The sequence below is a fragment of the Salvelinus namaycush genome, chromosome 32 (assembly GCF_016432855.1).
Source record: "Salvelinus namaycush isolate Seneca chromosome 32, SaNama_1.0, whole genome shotgun sequence".
Lineage (NCBI taxonomy): Eukaryota > Metazoa > Chordata > Actinopteri > Salmoniformes > Salmonidae > Salvelinus > Salvelinus namaycush.
The window spans coordinates 25,151,922-25,176,484 of NC_052338.1; the positions used below are offsets into that span (position 1 = coordinate 25,151,922).

General features: G+C 43.9%; 1 protein-coding gene across 1 annotated transcript in view; it reads left to right on the forward strand.

Annotated features, from left to right (window-relative positions):
- The window catches only part of vps50 (VPS50 EARP/GARPII complex subunit), a 221,522-nt gene that overhangs the window by 33,262 nt on the left and 163,697 nt on the right, over nt 1-24,563 (forward strand). Inside the window, exons 5-9 of the mRNA XM_038971647.1 lie at nt 3,005-3,058; nt 15,590-15,660; nt 15,902-16,019; nt 16,510-16,545; nt 18,975-19,057. Of these exons, the coding sequence (XP_038827575.1) occupies nt 3,005-3,058; nt 15,590-15,660; nt 15,902-16,019; nt 16,510-16,545; nt 18,975-19,057 (362 nt within the window). The remainder of the gene's footprint in view (nt 1-3,004; nt 3,059-15,589; nt 15,661-15,901; nt 16,020-16,509; nt 16,546-18,974; nt 19,058-24,563) is intronic.

Below are 24,563 nucleotides of genomic sequence, written 5' to 3' on the forward strand. Positions count from 1 at the left end.
GTGAGGCCAGAAAATTGGGCTATTAACTCCGCTCTGCATCCCAGTCAATTACATGTGAATTATACCTCGCTGTTGGGCTCTCAGACCACAGGTGATGGGCGGGCTAATCTGTGTGGTGGTGTGGGATCCTGCAGGTGATTGGGTCTTTTCCACACTGCTGCTTTTTGATGATATGGATGTGTTTTTTGAATGAATTGTGTTTGAGTGAAGAGGAGAAGGGTCTCTGTAGCAGGGATGAGCCCTTTCTCTGGATCCTAAATGGGACTGGTGTTGTGCTATAAGTGAAGTGACCCCTCACACTGAACCACTGCTATGCGTCTAAATATTTAGCTGTGCGATCTGTATTTTAATTTAGGAGCACCAGTGCGCCTAGAAAAATGAAGGATTCTAGTTTATTACATCAAATATTTTTCATTGTGCTCCTACATTTCTTTGTGTGTGCCAACATTTTTCCAATTTAGGCGGACACGTGCTCCTTGTAAAAAGCATAGACCCCTGACACAGAATTTGTTTCCCAGGCATGTACACACGCATGTAGGCATCTTACAAACACAGTCATCTTTGCGTTATATAACCTCAGAGGTAATAATTTCTACTTTTTTAAATAAAAAAAATATGGTTGATTTCAGAGGCTACCCCCTCCCTCTCTCCATCTCACATTCATTATTTCACTCACTCACCCTCTCGCTCTCTCTCGCACGCACGCACACACATACACACAGTTGAGCAAGTGAGTGTAGCAGCTGAACATCTGCACACACATACACACAGTTGAGCAAGTGAGTGTAGCAGCTGAACATCTGCACACACATACATACAGTTGAGCAAGCGAGTGTAGCAGCTGAACATCTGCACACACATACACACAGTTGAGCAAGTGAGTGTAGCAGCTGAACATCTGCACACACATACACACAGTTGAGCAAGTGAGTGTAGCAGCTGAACATCTGCACACACATACACACAGTTGAGCAAGTGAGTGTAGCAGCTGAACATCTGCACACACATACATACAGTTGAGCAAGCGAGTGTAGCAGCTGAACATCTGCACACACATACATACAGTTGAGCAAGTGAGTGTAGCAGCTGAACATCTGCACACACATACATACAGTTGAGCAAGCGAGTGTAGCAGCTGAACATCTGCACACACATACATACAGTTGAGCAAGCGAGTGTAGCAGCTGAACATCTGCACACACATACATACAGTTGAGCAAGCGAGTGTAGCAGCTGAACATCTGCACACACATACATACAGTTGAGCAAGCGAGTGTAGCAGCTGAACATCTGCACACACATACATACAGTTGAGCAAGCGAGTGTAGCAGCTGAACATCTGCACACACATACATACAGTTGAGCAGGCGAGTGTAGCAGCTGAACATCTGCACACACATACATACAGTTGAGCAGGCGAGTGTAGCAGCTGAACATCTGCACACACATACATACAGTTGAGCAAGCGAGTGTAGCAGCTGAACATCTGCACACACATACATACAGTTGAGCAAGCGAGTGTAGCAGCTGAACATCTGCACACACATACATACAGTTGAGCAAGCGAGTGTAGCAGCTGAACATCTGCACACACATACATACAGTTGAGCAAGCGAGTGTAGCAGCTGAACATCTGCACACACATACATACAGTTGAGCAAGCGAGTGTAGCAGCTGAACATCTGCACACACATACATACAGTTGAGCAGGCGAGTGTAGCAGCTGAACATCTGCACACACATACATACAGTTGAGCAAGCGAGTGTAGCAGCTGAACATCTGCACACACATACATACAGTTGAGCAAGCGAGTGTAGCAGCTGAACATCTGCACACACATACATACAGTTGAGCAGGCGAGTGTAGCAGCTGAACATCTGCACACACATACATACAGTTGAGCAGGTGAGTGTAGCAGCTGAACAGTCCGACCATCTGTTCTGTTCAGGGCTACAGTTAGCTCCCTTACCCAACCCCCCCTCCGTACAGCAATATATCAGCCCCCCCTCACTGTGGAGCTGTGTACTGAGCATCAACATGGCTCTGGAACATTATGTTCCTAGCTGTGTGTGTCTGTGTGTGTTATCCCCACTACAGCCTTGCCCTAAATGTGTTATAAGTCGGATGCTATCCACAACATACTAGGCTATGTGTGGCTAGGTGGCAAGTCAGTCCCTTGTGTATTTATTGTGAGTATGTTGTGTTGTGTAGGTGCACAAACATGGTTTCTTCTACTGAGTAAATACAGCATGCTGTGTGAGAGTGTTGGCATGATTTAGTCCAGGGTTAAATTAACCCAATCTGGTAGTTAACCCAACCTGGTAGTTATTTCTACAACCTGGTAGTTAACCCAACCTGGTAGTTATTTCTACAACCTGGTAGTTAACCCAACCTGGTAGTTATTTCTTACGTTTCTTATTCCATTTCATCAATGCAACATTGACGTTTTGTGTCCTTTAGGCCTTGCTTTTCAGAAAACACCAATGAAGACTAGTGAAGGCTAGTTCAGTCTCGTAGTAAAGTGTAGGCTAATTCAGTCTAGTAAAGTGTATGCTAATTGTCTCGTAAAGTGTAGGCTATTTCAGTCTAGTAGTAAAGTGTATGCTAATTCATTCTAGTAGTAAAGTGTAGGCTAATTCATTCTAGTAGTAAAGTGTAGGCTAATTCATTCTAGTAGTAAAGTGTAGGCTAATTCATTCTAGTAGTAAAGTGTAGGCTAATTCATTCTAGTAGTAAAGTGTAGGCTAATTCAGTCTCGTAGTAAAGTGAAGGCTAGTTCAGTCTAGTAGTAAAGTGTAGGCTAATTCAGTCTCGGTTTGATCAACAATACAGATATTACACATTGTGAGAATCCTCTTGGTTAAAGACTTATGTTATAGATAGACACCAAAGCCATCTATTCTTTCTCCATGCACTACCATAGTATGATAACCGTGTTTCTCAGGTGGGATGGCATTTACAAGCGTCTGACTGGGTTATTTTTTTTATGTCCTCGCTCTGTAGGTTTCCAAAAAAGTTGCCGATCTTATCCTGGAAAAACAGCCGTCCTACGTTAAGGTATGCTTTCTTCATTCTTCCTTCCTCCTTTCCTTACACTGTATACATTTTAAAGTCTCACTCAAACTCTTTCAGTGTTTATTTACGCTGATTGATATCAACTGTCAATCAGTCATGCCAAAGGAGGTAATGTGGAATATACCAGCATTATCATTACGGTAGCCTAGTGGTTAGAGCGTTGGGCCAGTAACCGAAAGGTTGCTGGATCGAATCCCCGAGCTGACAAGCTACAAATCTGTCGTTCTTTCCCTGAACAAGGCAGTTACCCCACTGTTCCTAGGCCGTCATTGTAAATAAGAATTTGTTCTTAACTGACTTGCCTAGTTAAATAAAGGTAAAATAAAATATTTGGTTGGTTGTTCAGCAACAAAAACATGCTCAACTATGGGACAAAACTATGCTGACAACGTGTAAACTATATTTCATCTCCAATTTTTATTGAAAACATAAATAAAGTTGCACTTTTTGTCTCTCAAATACATTGTCAGTTGTTGGTTAGCTAGTGAATTTTAGCCATATTAGCATAGACGTGACATCAGTCAAATCACCTCAAAACAAGGTATCAAGAACAAGATACAACTAACTGAAACGAGCCACCTACGATTCCCAACAAGTCATCGTTTTCGTAACGTTCTCAGCCAAACCCGTCTTAGTAAAACATCACTCAACGTAGATGATGACTGTCAGTGACTGGTACTGAAGACAATCTCAAGCTATATATCTAATCAGGGCTGGTTGGCTGACATTGTCCGTCGTGGCTTGTGGATGTGCGAGTGAGTAAGTGTGTATCCCCTCGCTAAAGCAATCAGTTTGTTTGTGTTTGGTTCACAGCCTCAGCCAAGGACAGGAGGGAGGTGAGAGAGAGGGAGAAGACTGAAAAAGCGTGTGTAGTTGGGCGTCTGTATCCCCATGCTCCTCTTAGTGGGAGCTCTTTCAGATGTATACGAGGTGTTCACGGTCGGACAGGAAACAACTTTGATCAGGCCAACTGGGGATTCATACCTGTCAGGCCGTGCACCACAGCTGAATGGTTTAGTTAGTATTAGGGCTGACCCCATTTAGTTGATTGTTTGGTCGATAGGCTGTTGGTCGACCAAGATTTTAGTCGAGCAGTAGCTAAAAAAATACAAATAATTATGGTTTACAAGACACCTGTCTGATTGGCGCCTGTCTGAGTGGACTGATCCATTGTGGAGGCCGTGGGGATGGCACAGTCCATCACTCTAAGACGTGCTACTGAAATTGTATATGGTTATATTACATAGGAACAATGGTACAATACATTTTTTATAACAGATGCACTTTCTCCCGCGTTGGATAGTGGTTGCTGTCCGCGGTTCTGAAACATCAGTGCGCTGTTGAATTGGAGCCTTTTCCTAGACCATGTTGCTATGTGCATAATAGCAAAGTTAACCAGCATATTGGTGTTGAGAACAATGCGGTGGAGGCAGCAGCAGAGTTAGGAAATGAGGAAACAGCCCATGTCTTATTGTCTAAGTAAAGTGAGGAGAGAGGAAATCCCAACTTAATTAGGTCTATTTTATTTAAAAAAAAAAAGATTTCACCTTTATTTAACCAGGTAGGCTAGTTGAGAACAAGTTCTCATTTGCAACTGCGACCTGGCCAAGATAAAGCAAAGCAGTGTGACACAGACAACAACACAGAGTTACACAAAGGAGTAAACAATAAACAAACCAATAACACAATATACAAGTCAATGATACAGTATAAAAAAGAAAGTCTATATACAGTGTGTGTGAAAAAGGCATGAGGTAGGCAATAAGTAGGCCATAGGAGCGAATAATTACAATTTTAGCAGATTAACACTGTAGTGATAAATGAGCAGATGATGATGTGCAAGTAGAGATACTGGTGTGCAAAAGAGCAGAAAAGTAAATCAAATAAAAACAGTATGGGGATGAGGTAGGTAGATTGGGTAGGCTATTTACAGATGGACTATGTACAGCTGCAGCTATAATCAATAGCCTAACTGTTAAATGTGCCTGGCTTTATAAATCATCAATATATCTACAGAAATAAGACGTCCTGCTTCTGTTGAGTGTTTAATAGCCTACTGATTCCGTGAGCACCAAGCCTTGAGCAACAATTTCACAAATTGTCTGTTTTTAATCTTTGCTATGCTGCAATAAAGGCTTTATACTTTATTTTTGTTAGACCAGCCTCACTGGTTTTATTTATATATTTTTAGTGTTTACATTGTTCCAAATTGTCAGAAAAATAATATTTATAATAATAACCCTCATTATTTCTTGATCTCCTTCTTGTTATTATTAAGATCATCTTTATAATAATAAGTAATGTCATTATCAGTAGGCTTAGTATAGCAGCCTTCTAAACTCAGCGAAACACCAAACTCCACATCAACAGTGAAGAGGCGACTCCGGGATGCTGGCCTTCTAGGCAGAGTTCCTCTGTCCAGTGTCTGTGTTCTTTTGCCAATCTTAAACTTTTATTTTTATTGGCCAGTCTGAGATATGTATTTTTCTTTGCAACTCTGCCTAGAAGGCCAGCATCCTGGAGTCGCCTCTTCACTGTTGATGTTGAGACTGGTGTTTTGCGGGTCCTATTTAATGGAGCTGCCAGTTGAGGACTTGTGAGGCGTCTGTTTTCTCAAACTAGACACTCTAATGTCCTCTTGCTCAGTTGTGCACCGGGGCCTGCCACTCCTATTTTCTATTCTGGTTAGAGCCAGTTTGCGCTGTTCTGTGAAGGGAGTAGTACACAGCGTTGTACGAGATCTTCAGTTTCTTGCCATTTTCTCGCATGGAATAGCCTTCATTTCTCAGAACAAGAATAGACGCACGAGTTTCAGAAGAAAGGTCTTTGTTTCTGGACATTTTGAGCCTGTAATCTAACCCACAAATGCTGATGCTCCAGATACTCAACTAGTCTGAAGAAGGCCAGTTTTATTGCTTCTTTAATCAGAACAACAGTTTTCAGCTGTGCTAACATAATTGCATAAGGGTTTTCTGTGTGATCACACAACGTGCCATTGGAACACAGGAGTGATGGTTGCTGATAATGGGCCTCTGTACGCCTATGTAGATATTCCATAAAAAATCTGCCGTTTCCAGCTACAATAGTCATTTACAACATTAACAATGTCTACACTGTATTTCTGATCAATTTGATGTTATTTTAATGGACAAAAAATGCGCTTTTCTTTCAAAAACAAGGACATTTCTAAGTGACCCCAAACTTTTGAACGGTAGAGGATATAGCCTAGCTATGCTATAAATAAGCAAAAAGGCCCGAGGGGTTGAGGTATATGGCCAATATACCATGACTAAGGGCTGGTCTTACGCATGTCGCAGCGTGGAGTACCTGGATACAGCCCTTAGTTGTGGTATATTGGCCATATACCTCAACCCCCTAGGTGCCTTATTGCAATTAAACTGGTTACCAATGTACAGTAATTACAGTGCATTCGGAACGTATTCAGACCCCTTCACTTTTTCCACATTTTGTTACGTTACTTATTCTAAAATGGATTAAATAGTTTTCTCCCCCTCATCAATCTGCACACAATACCCCATAATGACAAAACCCCGGAAATATCACATTTGCATAAGTATTGAGACCCTTTACTCAGTGCTTTGTTGAAGCACCTTTGGCAGCGATTACAGCCTTCTTGGGTATGATGCTTGGCACACCTGTATTTGGGGAGTTTCTCCCATTCCTCTCTGCAAATAATCTCGAGCTCTGTTAGGTTAGATGGGGAGTGTCGCTGCAAAGCTATTTTCAGGTCTCCAGAGATGTTCGATCGGGTTCATGTCCGGGCTCTGGCTGGGCCACTCAAAGACATTCAAAGACTTGTCCCGAAGCCACTCCTGCGTTGTCTTGGCTGTGTGCTTAGGGTCGTTGACCTGTTGGAAGGTGAAGCTTTGCCCCAGTCTGAGGTCCTGAGCGCTCTGGAGCAGGTTTTCATCAACGATCTCTCTGTACTTTGCTCTGTTCATCTTTCCCTTGTTTCCTGACTAGTCTCCCAGTCCCTACCGCTGAAAAACATCCTCACAGCATGATGCTGCCAACATGCTTCACTGTGGTATTGGCCAGGTGAAGAGCGGTGCCTGGTTTTCTCCAGACGTGACGCTTGGCATTCAGGCCAAAGAGTTTAATCTTGATTTCATCAGGCCGGAGAATTTTGTTTCTCATGGTCACAGTTTTTAGGTGCCTTTTTGGCGAACTCCAAGCGGGCTGTCATGTGCCTTTTACTGAGTAGTGGTTTCCGTCTGGCCACTCTACCATAAAGGCCTGTTTGATGGAGTGCTGCAGAGATTGTTGTCCTTCTGGAAGGTTCTCCCATCTCCACAGAGGAACTCTGGAGCTCTGTCAGTGGCCAACGGGCTCTTGGTCTCCTCCCTGACCAAAGCCCTTCCTCCCCGATTGCTCAGTTTGGGCGGGCGGTCCGCTCTAGGGAAGAGTCTTGGTGGTTCCAAACTTCTTCCATTTAAGAAGGATGGAGGTCACTGTGTTCTTGGACTTTCAATCCTGCAGAAATGTTTTGGTACCCTTCCCCAAATCTGTACCTCTAAACAATCCTGTCTCGGAGCTCTACAGACAATTCCTTTGACCTCATGGCTTGGTTTTTGCTCTGACATGCACTGTCAACTGTGGGACAGGTGTGTGCCGTTCCAAATCCTGTCCAATCAATTGAATTTACCACAGCTGGACTCCAAGTCGTGGAAACAGGATGCACCGGAGCTCAATTTTGAGTCTCATAGCAAAGTGTACTTGCATAAATACGGTATTTCAGTTTATTTTTAATAATTTAGCAAAAATGTATCAACCAGTTTTCTTTTTTGTCATTATGTGGTATTGTGTGTAGATTGCTGCTGATACTTTTTTTTGAATCCATTTTAGAATAAGGCTGTAACGTATCAAAATGTGGAAAAAGTCATGTGGTCTTAATACTTTCCGAATTTTATCTGGTGAAGTGTATAACACAATTTCTAGATTGTTGAAAGTTTCCAAGAATACAGCAGTCTCCATCATTGGAAAATTGAAAACATAGGGAACTACCCAGAGTAGAGCTGGCCATTTGACCAAACAGTGCTACCGGCCAAGAAAGACCTTGATCAGGTAGGTAACCAAGAACCCAATGACCACTCTGACAGAACTACACAGTTCCTTGGCTGAAATGGTTGAACCTGCCAGAAGGACAACAGTCTCTACAGCACTTCAGCAATTTAGGCTTCATGGGAGAGTAGCCAGACGGAACCCACTCCTGAGAAAAAGGCACATGACGTGAAAGACTCTGAGAGCATAAGATAAAAAAGATGTGGTCTGATGAAACATTTTATTCTGGTCTGAATGCGAAGCGCAATGTCCTGGAGAAAGACAGGCACAGCTCATCACCTGTCATTGAATGGAGCCAAATCCTTGATGAGAACCTGCTTCAGAGTGCAATCAACCTTAGACTGGGGCTAAGATTTACATTCCAACAAGGCAATGACTCCAAGCATACAGCCAAAGCAACGCTTGAATGGCTTGAGAACTAATGGGGAGGTCCTTGAGTGGCCCAGCCAAACACCAGACTTGAATCCCACTGTAAATCTGTGGAAAGACTTGAAGATTGCTGTTCACTGCCTCTCCCCATGTAACTTAACAGAGTTTGAGAAAATCTGCCAGGAATAATGGGAGAAAATCCCCAAATCCAGATGTGCAAAGCTGACACAGACATACCCAAGACGACTCAAAGCTGTAATCTCCACCAAAAGTACTTCGGATGTGAATACTTATATAAATAAAGATATTTCTAACATTGATTTTCAAGAAATGTGCTAACATTTCAATTAACATTTTTTCACTTTTATATCGTTTGATTGGCTATGTATAGCCTAGCTATGCTATAATATTATATAGTTTGTATGGCTATATATAGCCTAGCTATCCTAAAATATTATATGGTTATTATATAGATTCTATGGCTATATATACTCTAGCTATGCTATTATATTATATACTTGTATGGCTGTGTATAGCCTAGCTATGCTATAATATTATATAGGTGTTATATCAAAATCAAATCAAGTTTATTTTATATAGCCCTTCGTACATCAGCTAATATCTCGAAGTGCTGTACAGAAACCCAGCCTAAAACCCCAAACAGCAAGCAATGCAGGTGTAGAAGCACGGCGGCTTGGAAAAACTCCCTAGAAAGGCCAAAACCTAGGAAGAAACCTAGAGAGGAACCAGGCTATGAGGGGTGGCCAGTCCTCTTCTGGCTGTGCCGGGTGGAGATTATAACAGAACATGGCCAAGATGTTCAAATGTTCATAAATGACCAGCATGGTCAAATAATAATCAGGAGTAAATGTCAGTTGGCTTTTCATAGCCGATCATTAAGAGTATCTCTACCGCTCCTGCGGTCTCTAGAGAGTTGAAAACAGCAGGTCTGGGACAGGTAGCACGTCCGGTGGACAGGTCAGGGTTCCATAGCCGCAGGCAGAACAGTTGAAACTGGAACAGCAGCAAGGCCAGGTGGACTGGGGACAGCAAGGAGTCATCATGCCCGGTAGTCCTGACGCATGGTCCTAGGGCTCAGGTCCTCAGAGAGAGAGAAAGAAAGAGAGAAGGAGAGAATTAGAGAGAGCATACTTAAATTCACACAGGACACCGGATAAGACAGGAGAAGTACTCCAGATATAACCAACTGACCCTAGCCCCCCGACACATAAACTACTGCAGCATAAATACTGGAGGCTGAGACAGGAGGGGTCAGGATAGTTTGTATAGCGATTATGTAGCCTAGCTATGCTATAATATTATACAGGTATTATATATTGTTTGTATGGCGATATATAGCCTACCTATGACATAATATTATATAGGTATTATATTGTTTGTATGGCGATATGTAGTCTAGCTATAATATTATATCATTTGTATAGAGATATGTAGTCTAGCCATGTTATATTATGTAGGTATTATATATTGTTTGTATGGCGATATATAGCCTACCTATGACATAATATTATATAGGTATTATATTGTTTGTATGGCGATATGTAGTCTAGCTATAATATTATATCATTTGTATAGAGATATGTAGTCTAGCCATGTTATATTATGTAGGTATTATATATCGTTTGTATGGCGATATGTAGTCTAGCTATGATATTATATAGGTATTATATATTGATTGTATGGCGATATGTAGTCTAGCTATGATATTATATAGGTAATATATGTTTGTATGGCGATATGTAGTCTAGCTATGATATTATATAGGTGTTATATATTGATTGTATGGCGATATGTAGTCTAGCTATGCGTGATAGTAAGTAATGAGATATAGTCTAGATGTAGATAAATGGCATGCTGACTGTAGAGGTCATGATGGCATGTGGTGAGAGCAGTTTTACCCCCACTGTCCTGCTGCTGTAGCTTGTCCTGAGTGGGTTCTGCTCTTCCCCCTGTGGGGATAGCCAGACGCAAAGGTCGTGGTTAGGCCGACACCCCGGACACCTGCAGTCACACTGAAACAGCGGGTGCCACATTTATCATGACAGGAACTGCCAGCCCAGTCACCCGTGATGTGTTCTGTGTGTTTCAACCTCTCCAGTCAATACTGAATCAACAGTGTGATGTTAGGGGATCCATGGTAACTGTCAGTTTAAGTCTCAGGCTAAGGTAAGATTGCTTGACGTGTCATTTCTCCCTCCTAGTCGCCCTTTGAGAGTGGCTAGGCGGTCTGTTAAAGCCGTGTTGGCTGAACCTTATCCTCGGCTCCAGATGTGATGGAGCCGTCACAGCTTGATATATTGTTGAAAAACCGGGATTGGTGATTTAAAATGGGAGCTGCCCTACCGCGATGCTTATCGGCCAACTTAAAACAGAAGCCCTATAATTGAGTGGCCAAACTAGCCAATGTCTGAGAGAGCGGGAGATTGTCAGGGAGAAAGAGATTGGTACCAGAGTCATAGCCTGCATCCTAATGAATTACCCCCCCCCCCCCCCCCCCCTATACGTTGTCAGGTAATACAATGCTGACAAAGGAATGAAATGGACTTGGACAGTTGTTTTTCATTATTTTTTCGGTGCGAGCACTTACCCGCCATAGATGTTGCTATTAGTGCTTTGTCTTCCCTGTTGGTGCTGTGGCCCTCACCAACAGGCTATCGGGCTCATGGGGAGTAATAGACTTTGCGTTGAGCCGATCACTGCACCTTCCATCAATGACCTGTAATACTAATAACTGCCCTATACTGCATTAGCACTATGTACACCTCTGAACAGCACTATGTGCTCTATTCCTCCCTCTGTATCTATGGATACAGATAACTGCCAAAATAATGTTAACCGTTGAGTAAATGAGGGATACAAAGTGTATTAAAAGCAGGTGCTTACACCGGTGTGGTTCCTGAGTTGATTAAGCAATTAACATCCCATCATGCTTAGGGTCATGTATAAAATAAATGGTTTTATGTTTACCGTATTTATATTGTGTATGTTGACTGTGTGTCTGTATTCTGTCTGTAGATTGTCTACTGCTGGCAGCACCTGTGTAAATGTAATTGGCCAAAAAAGTGATTCTGATTCAGAGTTTGATGGCATTGGATCAGTTTGGTAAATTGAGCAGCTAGCTACTTGGAACTGTAAATTAAACATGATCTCTCGCCCTTCTTGGATGGTAGATTGGAGAACGAAGTGTGTATATGTGTGCTGTTTTTGATTGCAGACACATTTTTCTGAGCAGTCACATTTCCCCCCACACACATACAACCATTTATTTCAATGGGACAGGATCCAGGGCAATGTGTAGTCAGTGTGTTGGGGGCGGTGGCATACATGAATACAGAACAGTTACTATGTCCAAACATCTCAGAGGATGACCTTCATGTCTCCTGAATGTCGGCAAAAATGTCTGAAATGGCCCACCCGGCGTGAAAAAAATATCTATGAGAAACGGTGACATGACCTAAAATGGTGAGTCCCATATTGGTCTTTCACAGTCAGTCCAACCCAAACTGTACTGTGCAGTAGGCTAATAGTAGGCCTACTATTGAAACGTAAGTTAGGCTTTTAAGTGAGTATTTATTTTTTATCATGTCTTCGCTCTCAGCCACAATCTTTACATAAAAACAACAAAAATGTATGTTCTAACTCAACAACAAAGCTTGAACCACATCGGGAGACCATTTTTAAGGTCTGGGAAAAATCTAAGAAATAACTTTTTTACCCTTTCAATTCAAGTGTGCAGACACCTAGCTCTGTTGTTTGGTTAGCTGTTTCTGTCACATGAGATGGAGTTTGCAAAAGAAATGACCTCTGGATTGAGGTTGAGGTTTTTGAGAGAGCCTTTCCATCTACCAGAAGACGGTTAGGTCTATCATTATCATCGCTATATTGTTCCTGTTCCTTAATTGTTTGAAACCTGGATGTTTGACTTCCTATTATGAAGCGTGTCTTAGCTTGCTTCAAAGCAGCCTATAGCCACAATCCCACCATGGAAATGTAGGCCTACTGCCGTGTGCACATTGCTGCGCCTAAAATGTGAAGAAATAATCCACATTTTTAAGCTGAACATTGTGATCTGTTCCATCTGTCTTATTAATTGATATGGCGTCTACTTCCATCACACTACTGTGATACATATCAGTGGGGATTAAGAAGTGAGTATACGCAATGCCCACTGAAAGATAAGTGGGTATGTGGCGTATGCCTGCGTATATCCTCTACTACACCATTGGGATGCAGTCCACCACTTTAGAAGTACAGCCGAATGGTGAACAGCCCATCGAGTGTCATTTGCTTCCCATCAAATCTCATAATCTTCAATTTCCGCCCAGGTCCTGGGTCGCTTGAGAAATGTATTATTGCCCCAGTCATCCTTGTGGATGACTTCTACCTATATCATAGTATTTTGAGGGGTTGAATTGGCCTTTTGCACCACTGTGTTTTTAGAAGCTACAGTTTCTGCTTGGGGCGGTTAGAGCGTTGGGCCAGTAACTGAAAGGTTGCTTGGTCAAATCCCAGAGCTGACAAGGTAGAAATCTGTCACTCTGCCCCTGAACAAGGCAGTTAACCCACTGTTCCTAGGCCGTCATTGTAAATTAGAATTTGTTCTTAACTGACTTGCCTAGTTAAACAAAGGTTAAATAAATACAATAAAACATCTGCTGCTGTGGTTGTCAGCTCGCTAACGGACAGGTTTACTCCTGGGAGGTTGGGAGATAGGGCAGAGGTATGTGTGTCTCTGTCTCTCTGTAACCCGATGGGGATGTTCTATCAGATCTGCTGGGTCAGCTAAATAGATCTGTCTCCAAACAGAGGTATAAATGGTTAGAAAGATTTGTAAACTCTATAGTAGAGACCCCTCGCCGGCCTGTGTGTCTCAGCCATTCGAGCGCAAACGGCTGTGACGGGACCGGGTGTTGGGTTACGGCTTCCATTTGCTCAGTCAGGAAGTACAGTATAGGTGTGTGTGATAAGTTTCTGGTGTTTTTCTGTATTTAGCTTGCATTCCACACACACTGCTTCTTTCACAGACACAAATTATACCACTGAAAACCTAATTGTCATGCTAGGGAGTTTTCTGATGATTCACTGGACTTAAGGCCTTAACCTTGGCTGCCATTGGGGTGCAGGCGAGACCCGAGAGCTGTAGCTAGCTTCAGGTTTTACAATGGGATTTAGGGCCACTGGCCTGGGTATTAGCAAGAAACTTGGCTTACTGGTCGGTCTCACTAATGATGTGACTGTGCCGCGGTGAGTCACTAGGTCTTAATTCTCAGTGACTCAGCAGGGCTGCCACTAGACCACTCCACCCTTTGGGCAAGGGCACGTCCAAGGACACTTTGTTCAGCATTACTAATGCATGTTGTTTAACTTGCTCTGAAAATACTACATTCATACTGTTCAACTACAGGCAACGATATGTCGGTCCTTGCAACTCTATTGCTCATCATGTAAGGTCTACTGTACTGCATAAGGGTTATTTGATCTTGTACACATTTGCAGCTAAAAGCTGAATTGCAGTACAAAAAAACAAGATTTAGATGGGTTGAAAATGAAGTGTCTAGTTGTGTCTAGGCAACACGGATCTGCATTATGTTTGATGGTGTATGGTCATTCAGTTGATCTGGGAGAGGGTTTGGGTACAGCCTGAGTTGTGTCCACTTGCATGTAGCAGTAGGCCTTATATGTCCCTCACTTCATGAGGTTAACAGCATCCATGCCCTTAAACAAGGAGTTGTTTGTGACTTGTTTTATGTCAACTGATCAAGCCAGTCAGGAGGCTATTCTCTATCCAGTTTGAATGGGATTGTTTGTTTAGACGTCTGTTCTGACGTAAGAGCCGCTTCTCTGTTTGTCCCTCTTTATCTACTGCGCTGAATCAATTTTCCACCTCGTATTCCCTCACCAAATAGTTGTTTTTAACATGACAGTGTGTGTTGTCTTTCTCTGAATGCTGCCTCTTTGAGTCGTTGATCAGCCCCAATAATGTTCGCCTAAGATAAGGTTAGTTAGCGTGCGCTCTCACCTCAAGGCGATGACAGCTGGCTCTTCAAAAAACAAGTCAGAATATCACTGTTCAGTGAATCCACCAGTAGCTGAGGGCATGTTTGTTTGTTTGAGAGGTCGCTGTTGGGTTGGCCTTTTCCATGTAAAACCAATGGAAACCACTAATTTCCTCTTTCCATTACAGAACTCTTCCATTTCTCTGGGAATGTTTGTGTTTTTGATATTATGACACACTCATGCACAAACACACACCGTAGGGTTGATATGTTGAGGCCTTTGCCAGTGAGGCACTGGTACTGAATAGAGACAATGGATGGAGGAGAATGTGGTGTTTTCTCATGGGTCACAGGGGGGTACGCAAGAGAAACAGAAGAACGTTTCTTACCCTGTGTAGGGGAATGATTCTCCCTGATTCACCCATTAGTGACAGATGGGGCTCACAGGAAACTGGAGCAGATGAGAGACAATTCAACTGACTTTAAAAGTTACAGTAACCCTTTATTATACACAGTCCTATTCCAGCTAGCATTCAACTCAATTGTTATCTTCTGTACTGTACCGTAACATTTTACGATGTGCAGAGTGGACTGTTAAAGAAAGAGTAACTTTGGTTGCTGTGTGAATTGTGATTGTGTCACACCCTGACCATAGTTTGCGTTGTATGTTTCTATGTTTTGTTTGGTCAGGGTGTGATATGAGTGGGCATTCTATGTTGTATGTCTAGTTTGTCTGTTTCTATGTGTTTGGCCTGATATGGTTCTCAATCAGAGGCAGGTGTTAGTCGTTGTCTCTGATTGGGAGCCATATTTAGGTAGCCTGTTTTGTCTTTGTGGGTTGTGGGTGATTGTTCCTGTGTTTGTGTTCACTATACGGGACTGTTACGTTTTCGTTCGTTTGTCGGTTTATTGTTTTGTTCGTTGTTTAAGTATTCTTATAAAAATGAATACTCACCACGCTGCATCTTGGTCCTCCTCTCTTTCGCCCGACGAAGAACGTTACAGATTGGTCACTCAATGTGAATGGATCTCTTGTTTTCTGCAGGAGTTGGAGAGGGTGACGTCATTACAAACCAATCTACAGCTGGCTGCAGTGATCTGCACCAATGCTAGGAGGTAAGTACTCAGATGTGACCCACCCTCCCTCTCAAAGCTTGTTCTCTTCCATTGGGGATGCTTGTGGTTGAATATTCCTCTCAGCATTGAGCCTGCTAATTCATATCATTCCCACTGTGTACATGTACAACAAGTTTACCTGTATTTCAATTCAGTCAGAGTTGCGAAGCATTTTGAGACTACTCTTAACAGAACTGTGCCAGGATGGTAAATGTTTCATGATGTCACTTCCTGGTTCCAGGCAACTGAGTATTTCAAAGGAGGACTTCACCGAGGCCAGCCTGGGGCTCCTAGCCAATCAGAGGAGGAGACATCTGCTCACAGGGCTGCTGAAGTCACTGAGGACCATCAAGACCCTGGTAACTGTCCAAGTCACCTTGTTGCTTTAAATCCTGATACAGACATATTGATATCTACATGCAACACAATTCAGTTGTGGGATGTTACTTATTTTGTAATTGAGTGTCAACATTTAGGTTGTGGTTCTTGATAAAGATGATCATTCTTAAAGGGATACTTAGGGATTTTGGCAATGAGGCCCTTCATTCGACTCTGAGGAAGTAGATAAACTTGTGGATATATTTTTATATTTTTATGACTGTCCAGTATGAAGGAAGTTAGAGGTAGTTGGTGAGCCAATGCTAACTAACGTTAGCATAATCTTAACAAGACTTCATCATTTCGCTAAGGCTAGTTAGCAGTTGTGCTAGTTAACAACTTACTTCAAACTGCACACAGAGACATAAAAATAGTATCCACGAGTTCATCTGACTCTGGGTAAGTAGATAAAGGCCCTAATTGCCAAAATCCCGAAGTATCCCTTGAACTGTTTTGCTTGTTGTTTTACAGCAAAGGACTGATGTTCGACTCAGTGAGATGCTGGAGGTAAGAGACTCACGCACGGGTGCTTTAGGAAGCTGAGTTTAGATGAAGCTCGGTTATTAAATCCAGATCGTCATGAATCCCTGAATCCCATTTGTAATGGCAGACCATCCTTGACTCATTCCTGCTGCTGTCACCATAGCCATAGATTTCAGTAGATTGTAAGGCTAGCGACAGATAAACAAATGAGAAGTATTTAGTTGTAGCCCATAGGATCGAAAAGAGCTGACGCTCTGAGTTATCCCACCAAGACCAAGCTACATACTACATGTAGCCCATGTTAGAGTAATGGGTTTAGAGTAGTGGTTATGAAACTTTTTTTTCACTTTGGCTTACCTCAACACAATATGTTTGAATATTCTTGTATACACCAAAAGATCAAATCAAATGTTATTTGTCACATACACATGGTTAGCAGATGTTAATGCGAGTGTAGCGAAATGCTTGTGCTTCTAGTTCCGACAATGCAGTAATAACCAACGAGTAATCTAACCTAACAATTCCACAACTACTACCTTATACACACAAGTGTAAAGGGATAAAGAATATGTACATAAAGATATATGAATGAGTGATGGTACAGAACGGCATAGGCAAGATGCAGTAGATGGTATAGAGTACAGTATATATATATATATGAGATGAGTAATGTAGGGTATATAAACATAAAGTGGCATAGTTTAAAGTGGCTAGTGATACATGTATTACATAAAGATGGCAAGATGCAGTAGATGATATAGAGTACAGTATATACATGAGTAATGTAGGGTATGTAAACATTATATTAAGTGGCATTGTTTAAAGTGGCTAGTGGTACATTTTTACATAAATTTCCATCAATTCCCATTATTAAAGTGGCTGGAGTTGAGTCAGTAGGTTGGCAGCGGCCACTAAATGTTAGTGGTGGCTGTTTAACAGTCTGATGGCCTTGAGATAGAAGCTGTTTTTCAGTCTCTCGGTCCCTGCTTTGATGCACCTGTACTGACCTCGCCTTCTGGATGATAGCGGGGTGAACAGGCAGTGGCTCGGGTGGTTGTTGTCCTTGATCATCTTTATAGCCTTCCTGTGACATCGGGTGGTGTAGGTGTCCTGGAGGGCAGGTAGTTTTCCCCCGGTGATGCGTTGTGCAGACCTCACTACCCTCTGGAGAGCCTTACGGTTGTGGGCGGAGCAGTTGCCGTACCAGGCGGTGATACAGCCCGACAGGATGCTCTCGATTGTGCATCTGTAGAAGTTTGTGAGTGCTTTTGGTGACAAGCCGAATTTCTTCAGCCTCCTGAGGTTGCTGCGCCTTCTTCACAACGCTGTCTGTGTGGGTGGACCAATTCAGTTTGTCCGTGATGTGTACACCGAGGAACTTAAAACTTACTACCCTCTCCACTACTGTCCCGTCGATGTGGATAGGGGGGGTGCTCCCTCTGCTGTTTCCTGAAGTCCACAATCATCTCCTTTGTTTTGTTGACGTTGAGTGTGAGGTTATTTTCCTGACACCACACTCCGAGTGCCCTCACCTCCTCCCTGTAGGCCGTCTCGTCATTGTTGGTAATCAAGCCTACCACTGTAGTGTCGTCCGCAAACTTGATGATTGAGTTGGAGGCGTGCATGGCCACGCAGTCGTGGATGAACAGGGAGTACAGGACAGGGCTCAGAACGCACCCTTGTGGGGCCCCAGTGTTGAGCATCAGCGTGGTGGAGATGTTGTTACCTACCCTCACCACCTGGGGGCGGCCCGTCAGGAAGTCCAGTACCCTGAGCCGCCCTTCAGTCCAGAAGCGCCTGAGCCGCCCTTCAGTCCGGAGCCGCCCTTCAGTCCGGAGCCGCCCTTCAGTCCGGGGCCGCCCTTCAGTCCGGGGCCGCCCTTCAGTCCGGGGCCGCCCCTCAGTCCGGGGCCGCCCCTCAGTCCGGAGCCGCCCTTCAGTCCGGAGCCGCCCTTCAGTCCGGAGCCGCCCTTCAGTCCGGAGCCGCCCTTCAGTCCGGAGCCGCCCTTCAGTCCGGAGCCGCCCTTCAGTCCGGAGCCGCCCTTCAGTCCGGAGCCGCCCTTCAGTCCGGAGCCGCCCTTCAGTCCGGAGCCGCCCTTCAGTCCGGAGCTGCTGGTCTGCGCATGCTCTGAGGACGCGGCTGGGAATGCCGTCTGGGCCTGCAGCCTTGCGAGGGTTAACACATTTAAATGTTTTACTCACCTCGGCTGCAGTGAAGGAGAGCCCGCAGGTTTTGGTAGCGGGCCGTGTCAGTGGCACTGTATTGTCCTCAAAGCGAGCAAAAAAGTTATTTAGTCTGTCTGGGAGCAAGACATCCTGATGTACTAGATGTACTAATCAGATGTACTAATCAGGAAGTTAGCCCTAGTCTTTAACCAACCAAATGATGTTTGACAGAGTCAGTTTAATGTCTGATATTCTCGTTCTTGGTTTGTGTCTCTCTCTGTCCTGTAGGAGGAGGACTATCCTGGTGCTATCCAGTTGTGTCTGGAATGTCAGAAGGCTGCCAGCACATTCAAACACTACAGCTGCATAAGGTATGTTAAGATTCCAACTACTACAGCACATTCAAACACTACAGCTGCATAAGGTATGTTAAGATTCCAACTACTACAGCACATTCAAACACTACAGCTGCATAATGTATGTTAAGATTACAACTACTCGAATCAAATAAAATTATATCTGTCACATGTGCCGAATACACATCCCTTAACCAACAATGCAGAAAATACAAAAAAAAAGTAAGAGATAATAATTAAAGAGCAGCAGTAAAATAACAATAGTGGGGCTATATACAGGGGGTACCGGTACAGAGTCAATGTGGAGGCTATATACAGGGGGTACCGGTACAGAGTCAATGTGGAGGCTATATACAGGGGGTACCGGTACAGAGTCAATGTGGAGGCTATATACAGGGGGTACCGGTACAGAGTCAATGTGGAGGCTATATACAGGGGGTACCGGTACAGAGTCAATGTGGAGGCTATATACAGGGGGTACCGGTACAGAGTCAATGTGGAGGCTATATACAGGGGGTACCGGTACAGAGTCAATGTGGAGGCTATATACAGGGGGTACCGGTACAGAGTCAATGTGGAGGCTATATACAGGGGGTACCGGTACAGAGTCAATGTGGAGGCTATATACAGGGGGTACCGGTACAGAGTCAATGTGGAGGCTATATACAGGGGGTACCGGTACAGAGTCAATGTGGAGGCTATATACAGGGGGTACCGGTACAGAGTCAATGTGGAGGCTATATACAGGGGGTACCGGTACAGAGTCAATGTGGAGGCTATATACAGGGGGTACCTGTACAGAGTCAATGTGGAGGCTATATACAGGGGGTACCGGTACAGAGTCAATGTGGAGGCTATATACAGGGGGTACCGGTACAGAGTCAATGTGGAGGCTATATACAGGGGGTACCGGTACAGAGTCAATGTGGAGGCTATATACAGGGGGTACCGGTACAGAGTCAATGTGGAGGCTATATACAGGGGGTACCGGTACAGAGTCAATGTGGAGGCTATATACAGGGGGTACCTGTACAGAGTCAATGTGGAGGCTATATACAGGGGGTACCGGTACAGAGTCAATGTGGAGGCTATATACAGGGGGTACCTGTACAGAGTCAATGTGGAGGCTATATACAGGGGGTACCGGTACAGAGTCAATGTGGAGGCTATATACAGGGGGTACCGGTACAGAGTCAATGTGGAGGCTATATACAGGGGGTACCTGTACAGAGTCAATGTGGAGGCTATATACAGGGGGTACCGGTACAGAGTCAATGTGGAGGCTATATACAGGGGGTACCGGTACAGAGTCAATGTGGAGGCTATATACAGGGGGTACCGGTACAGAGTCAATGTGGAGGCTATATACAGGGGGTACCTCTACAGACAATGTGGAGGCTATATACAGGGGGTACCGGTACAGAGTCAATGTGGAGGCTATATACAGGGGGTACCTGTACAGACAATGTGGAGGCTATATACAGGGAGTACCCTGTACAGAGTCAATGTGGAGGCTATATACAGGGGGTACCTGTACAGACAATGTGGAGACTATATACAGGGGATACCTGTACAGACAATGTGTAGACTATATACAGGGGGTACCGGTACAGAGTCAATGTGGAGGCTATATAGGGGGTACCTGTACAGACAATGTGGAGGCTATATACAGGAGGTACCTGTACAGACAATGTGGAGGCTATATACAGGGGGTACTGGTACAGAGTCAATGTGGAGGCTATATACAGGGGGTACTGGTACAGAGTCAATGTGGAGGCTATATACAGGGGGTACCTCTACAGACAATGTGGAGGCTATATACAGGGGGTACCGGTACAGAGTCAATGTGGAGGCTATATACAGGGGGTACCTGTACAGACAATGTGGAGGCTATATACAGGGGGTACCGGTACAGAGTCAATGTGGAGGCTATATACAGGGGGTACCTCTACAGACAATGTGGAGGCTATATACAGGGGGTACCGGTACAGAGTCAATGTGGAGGCTATATACAGGGGGTACCTGTACAGACAATGTGGAGGCTACATACAGGGAGTACCCTGTACAGAGTCAATGTGGAGGCTATATACAGGGGGTACCTGTACAGACAATGTGGAGACTATATACAGGGGATACCTGTACAGACAATGTGTAGACTATATACAGGGGGTACTGGTACAGAGTCAATGTGGAGGCTATATACAGGGGGTACTGGTACAGAGTCAATGTGGAGGCTATATACAGGGGGTACCTGTACAGAGTCAATGTGGAGACTATATACAGGGGGTACCTGTACATAGTCAATGTGGAGGCTATATACAGGGGGTACCGGTACAGAGTCAATGTGGAGACTATATACAGGGGGTACTGGTACAGAGTCAATGTGGAGGCTATATACAGGAGGTACTGGTACAGAGTCAATGTGGAGGCTATATACAGGGGGTACCGGTACAGAGTCAATGTGGAGGCTATATACAGGGGGTACTGGTACAGAGTCAATGTGGAGGCTATATACAGGGGGTACTGGTACAGAGTCAATGTGGAGGCTATATACAGGGGGTACCTGTACAGAGTCAATGTGGAGGCTATATACAGGAGGTACCTGTACAGAGTCAATGTGGAGGCTATATACAGGGGGTACTGGTACAGAGTCAATGTGGAGGCTATATACAGGGGGTACCTGTACAGAGTCAATGTGGAGGCTATATACAGGGGGTACTTGTACAGAGTCAATGTGGAGGCTATATACAGGAGGTACCTGTACAGAGTCAATGTGGAGGCTATATACAGGGGGTACCTGTACAGAGTCAATGTGGAGACAATATACAGGGGGTACCGGTACAGAGTCAATGTGGAGACTATATACAGGGGGTACCTGTACAGAGTCAATGTGGAGGCTATATACAGGGGGTACCTGTACAGAGTCAATGTGGAGACAATATACAGGGGGTACCGGTACAGAGTCAATGTGGAGACTATATACAGGGGGTACCTGTACAGAGTCAATGTGGAGGCTATATACAGGGGGTACCGGTACAGAGTCAATGTGGAGGCTATATACAGGGGGTACCTGTACAGAGTCAATGTGGAGGCTATATACAGGGGGTACCTGTACAGAGTCAATGTGGAGACAATATACAGGGGGTACCGGTACAGAGTCAATGTGGAGACTATATACAGGAGGTACCGGTACAGAGTCAATGTGGAGACTATATACAGGAGGTACTTGTTTCTCACAAGTGTAGCAGGTTGTGAACCCTGCAACAACGTTTCCACTCCGAGAATGAGAACGGTAAATTACTGTAATTAGTACATGCATTAACAGAAATGAATGTAACCAAATGACAGGGATTGACTGTTTTACAAACAGTAGGCTACCACATGGGCATTCATAAAAGTGCCTTGTGGGCCAACACTGTATAGCCTAGGCTACTATTCTACTTTGCAAGGCGGCATATCTGCCAGGACCGGGCATGATCAGTGTTGATTAGTCTGTAAATTATGAAAAGATTCTGTATCAAATTATGCCATGTTGGCAAGGATTAGACACAACATTAGCACATTATAGGCCTGAGAGTCAGAACAACCTTGTTGAATAATTGATGAATAGTCAGACACATCCAACTTTTTTTTAAAGAAAACCAATTAATTTATATACTACCAAGCAATGAAAACGTGCATTGTATAAAAGAAAGTCCAAACATCAAAACATTTTCTACTGACGTGCCATAGCCTATAGCGCTCATTGATGCTTTAAAAGGTTTATGGTTGCTACTCAGAAAGTGCTGGAATTAAAGTAGCTTCCAACAGAATTTAACTGTACAGGCTTTTAACTGTGGATTATAAATTCCACCCCTTTTTCCATCCCAAAACCTTTGTGTTTTTCGGACAGTAAATGGACATTTGCTAATGGGTTCACACCTTCTCATATTGTGGGCTTTAAAACCATTAGTGTGATAATGTATGTTTTGTAATGTACTGAAGACCGACAGACAGACGGACGGACAGGGTTCGTGTTCAGACTTGTGAAAAAACATTATGTTAGGTTACTTAATGACCGTTTTACCAGGGCCAGACTCATCTCCCCCTCTCTCTCCCCTCTCCACCCCTCTCCCCCCTCTCTCCCCCTTTCCAGTGTGCGTTGGTGTGCAACAACAAAAAAGCAGTAGTATTTGATTTAGCGACAGACTGCTGTGTGTGATCAGCAAGGTTGCACGTACCAGCAGATGAAACTGGTGCTACTACCCTCAATCGATAAGCCACAGACATACATAATGGCCTGTCATTATATAATTAGGCTGTCCCCTGTGGGTGGGGGCGACAGCATGCATTCTCACTGTTTCTCGCTCTCTTTAATACCCTATCTGTCATTGTCTCTCACTCTCTCTCATCCTCTTTCTTTCTCTCTCTCATTCCCTCATCTCTTTCTCTTTCTTATTCAGAAACTATCCTACCGATCCTTGACTTCGGCAATGTAATTTACAAAATAGCCCCCAGCAATCTACTCAGCAACCTGGATGTAATCTATCACAGTGCCATCCGTTTTATCACCAAAGCCCCTTATGCTACCCACCACTGCGACCTGTATGCTCTCGTTGGCTGGCACTCGCTTCATATTCGTCGCCAAACCCACTGGCTCCAGGTCATCTATAAGTCTTTGCTAGGTAAAGCCCCGCCTTATCTCAGCTCACTGGTCACCATAGCAACACACACGTAGCACGCGCTCCAGCAGGTATATTTCACTGGTCATCCCCAAAGTCGACACTTCCTTTGGCCGCCTTTCCTTCCAGTTCTCTGCTGCCAATGACTGGAACGAATTGCAAAAATCTCTGAAGCTGGAGTCATATCTACCTCTCTAACTTTAAGCATCAGCTGTCTGAGCAGCTTACCGATCACTGTACCTGTACACAGCCAATCTGTAAATAGCCCATCCAACTACCTCATCCCCATAGTATTACTTACCCTCTTGCTCTTTTGCACCCCAGTATCTCTACTTGCACATCATCATCTGCACATCAATCACTCCAGTATTAATGCTAAATTGTAATTATTTTCACCTCTAGGGCCTATTTATTGCCTACCTCCCTACTCTTCTACATTTGCACACACTGTACATACATTTTTCAATTTTTTTCAATTTTTCTTTTCTGTTATTGACTGTATGTTTGTTTGTGTAACTGTTGTTTTTTTCGCATGGCTTTGCTTTATCTTGGCCATGTCGCAGCTGTAAATGAGAACTTGTTCTCAACTGGCCTACCTGCTTAAATAACGGTGAAAAAAAAGAATAATCCCTATCTCTTTCTTATTCCCCCTCCCTTTCCTATTCCCCCTCCCTTTCTTATTCCCCCACCCTTTCTTATTCTCCCCCCTCTTTCTTATTCTCCCCCCTCTCTTTCTTATTCCCCTTCCCTTTCTTATTCTCCCTTTCTTGTTCCCTCTCTCTATTTCTTTCTTATTCTCCCTTTCTTGTTCCCCCTCTCTATTTCTTTCTTATTCTCCCTTTCTTATTCCCCTTCCCTTT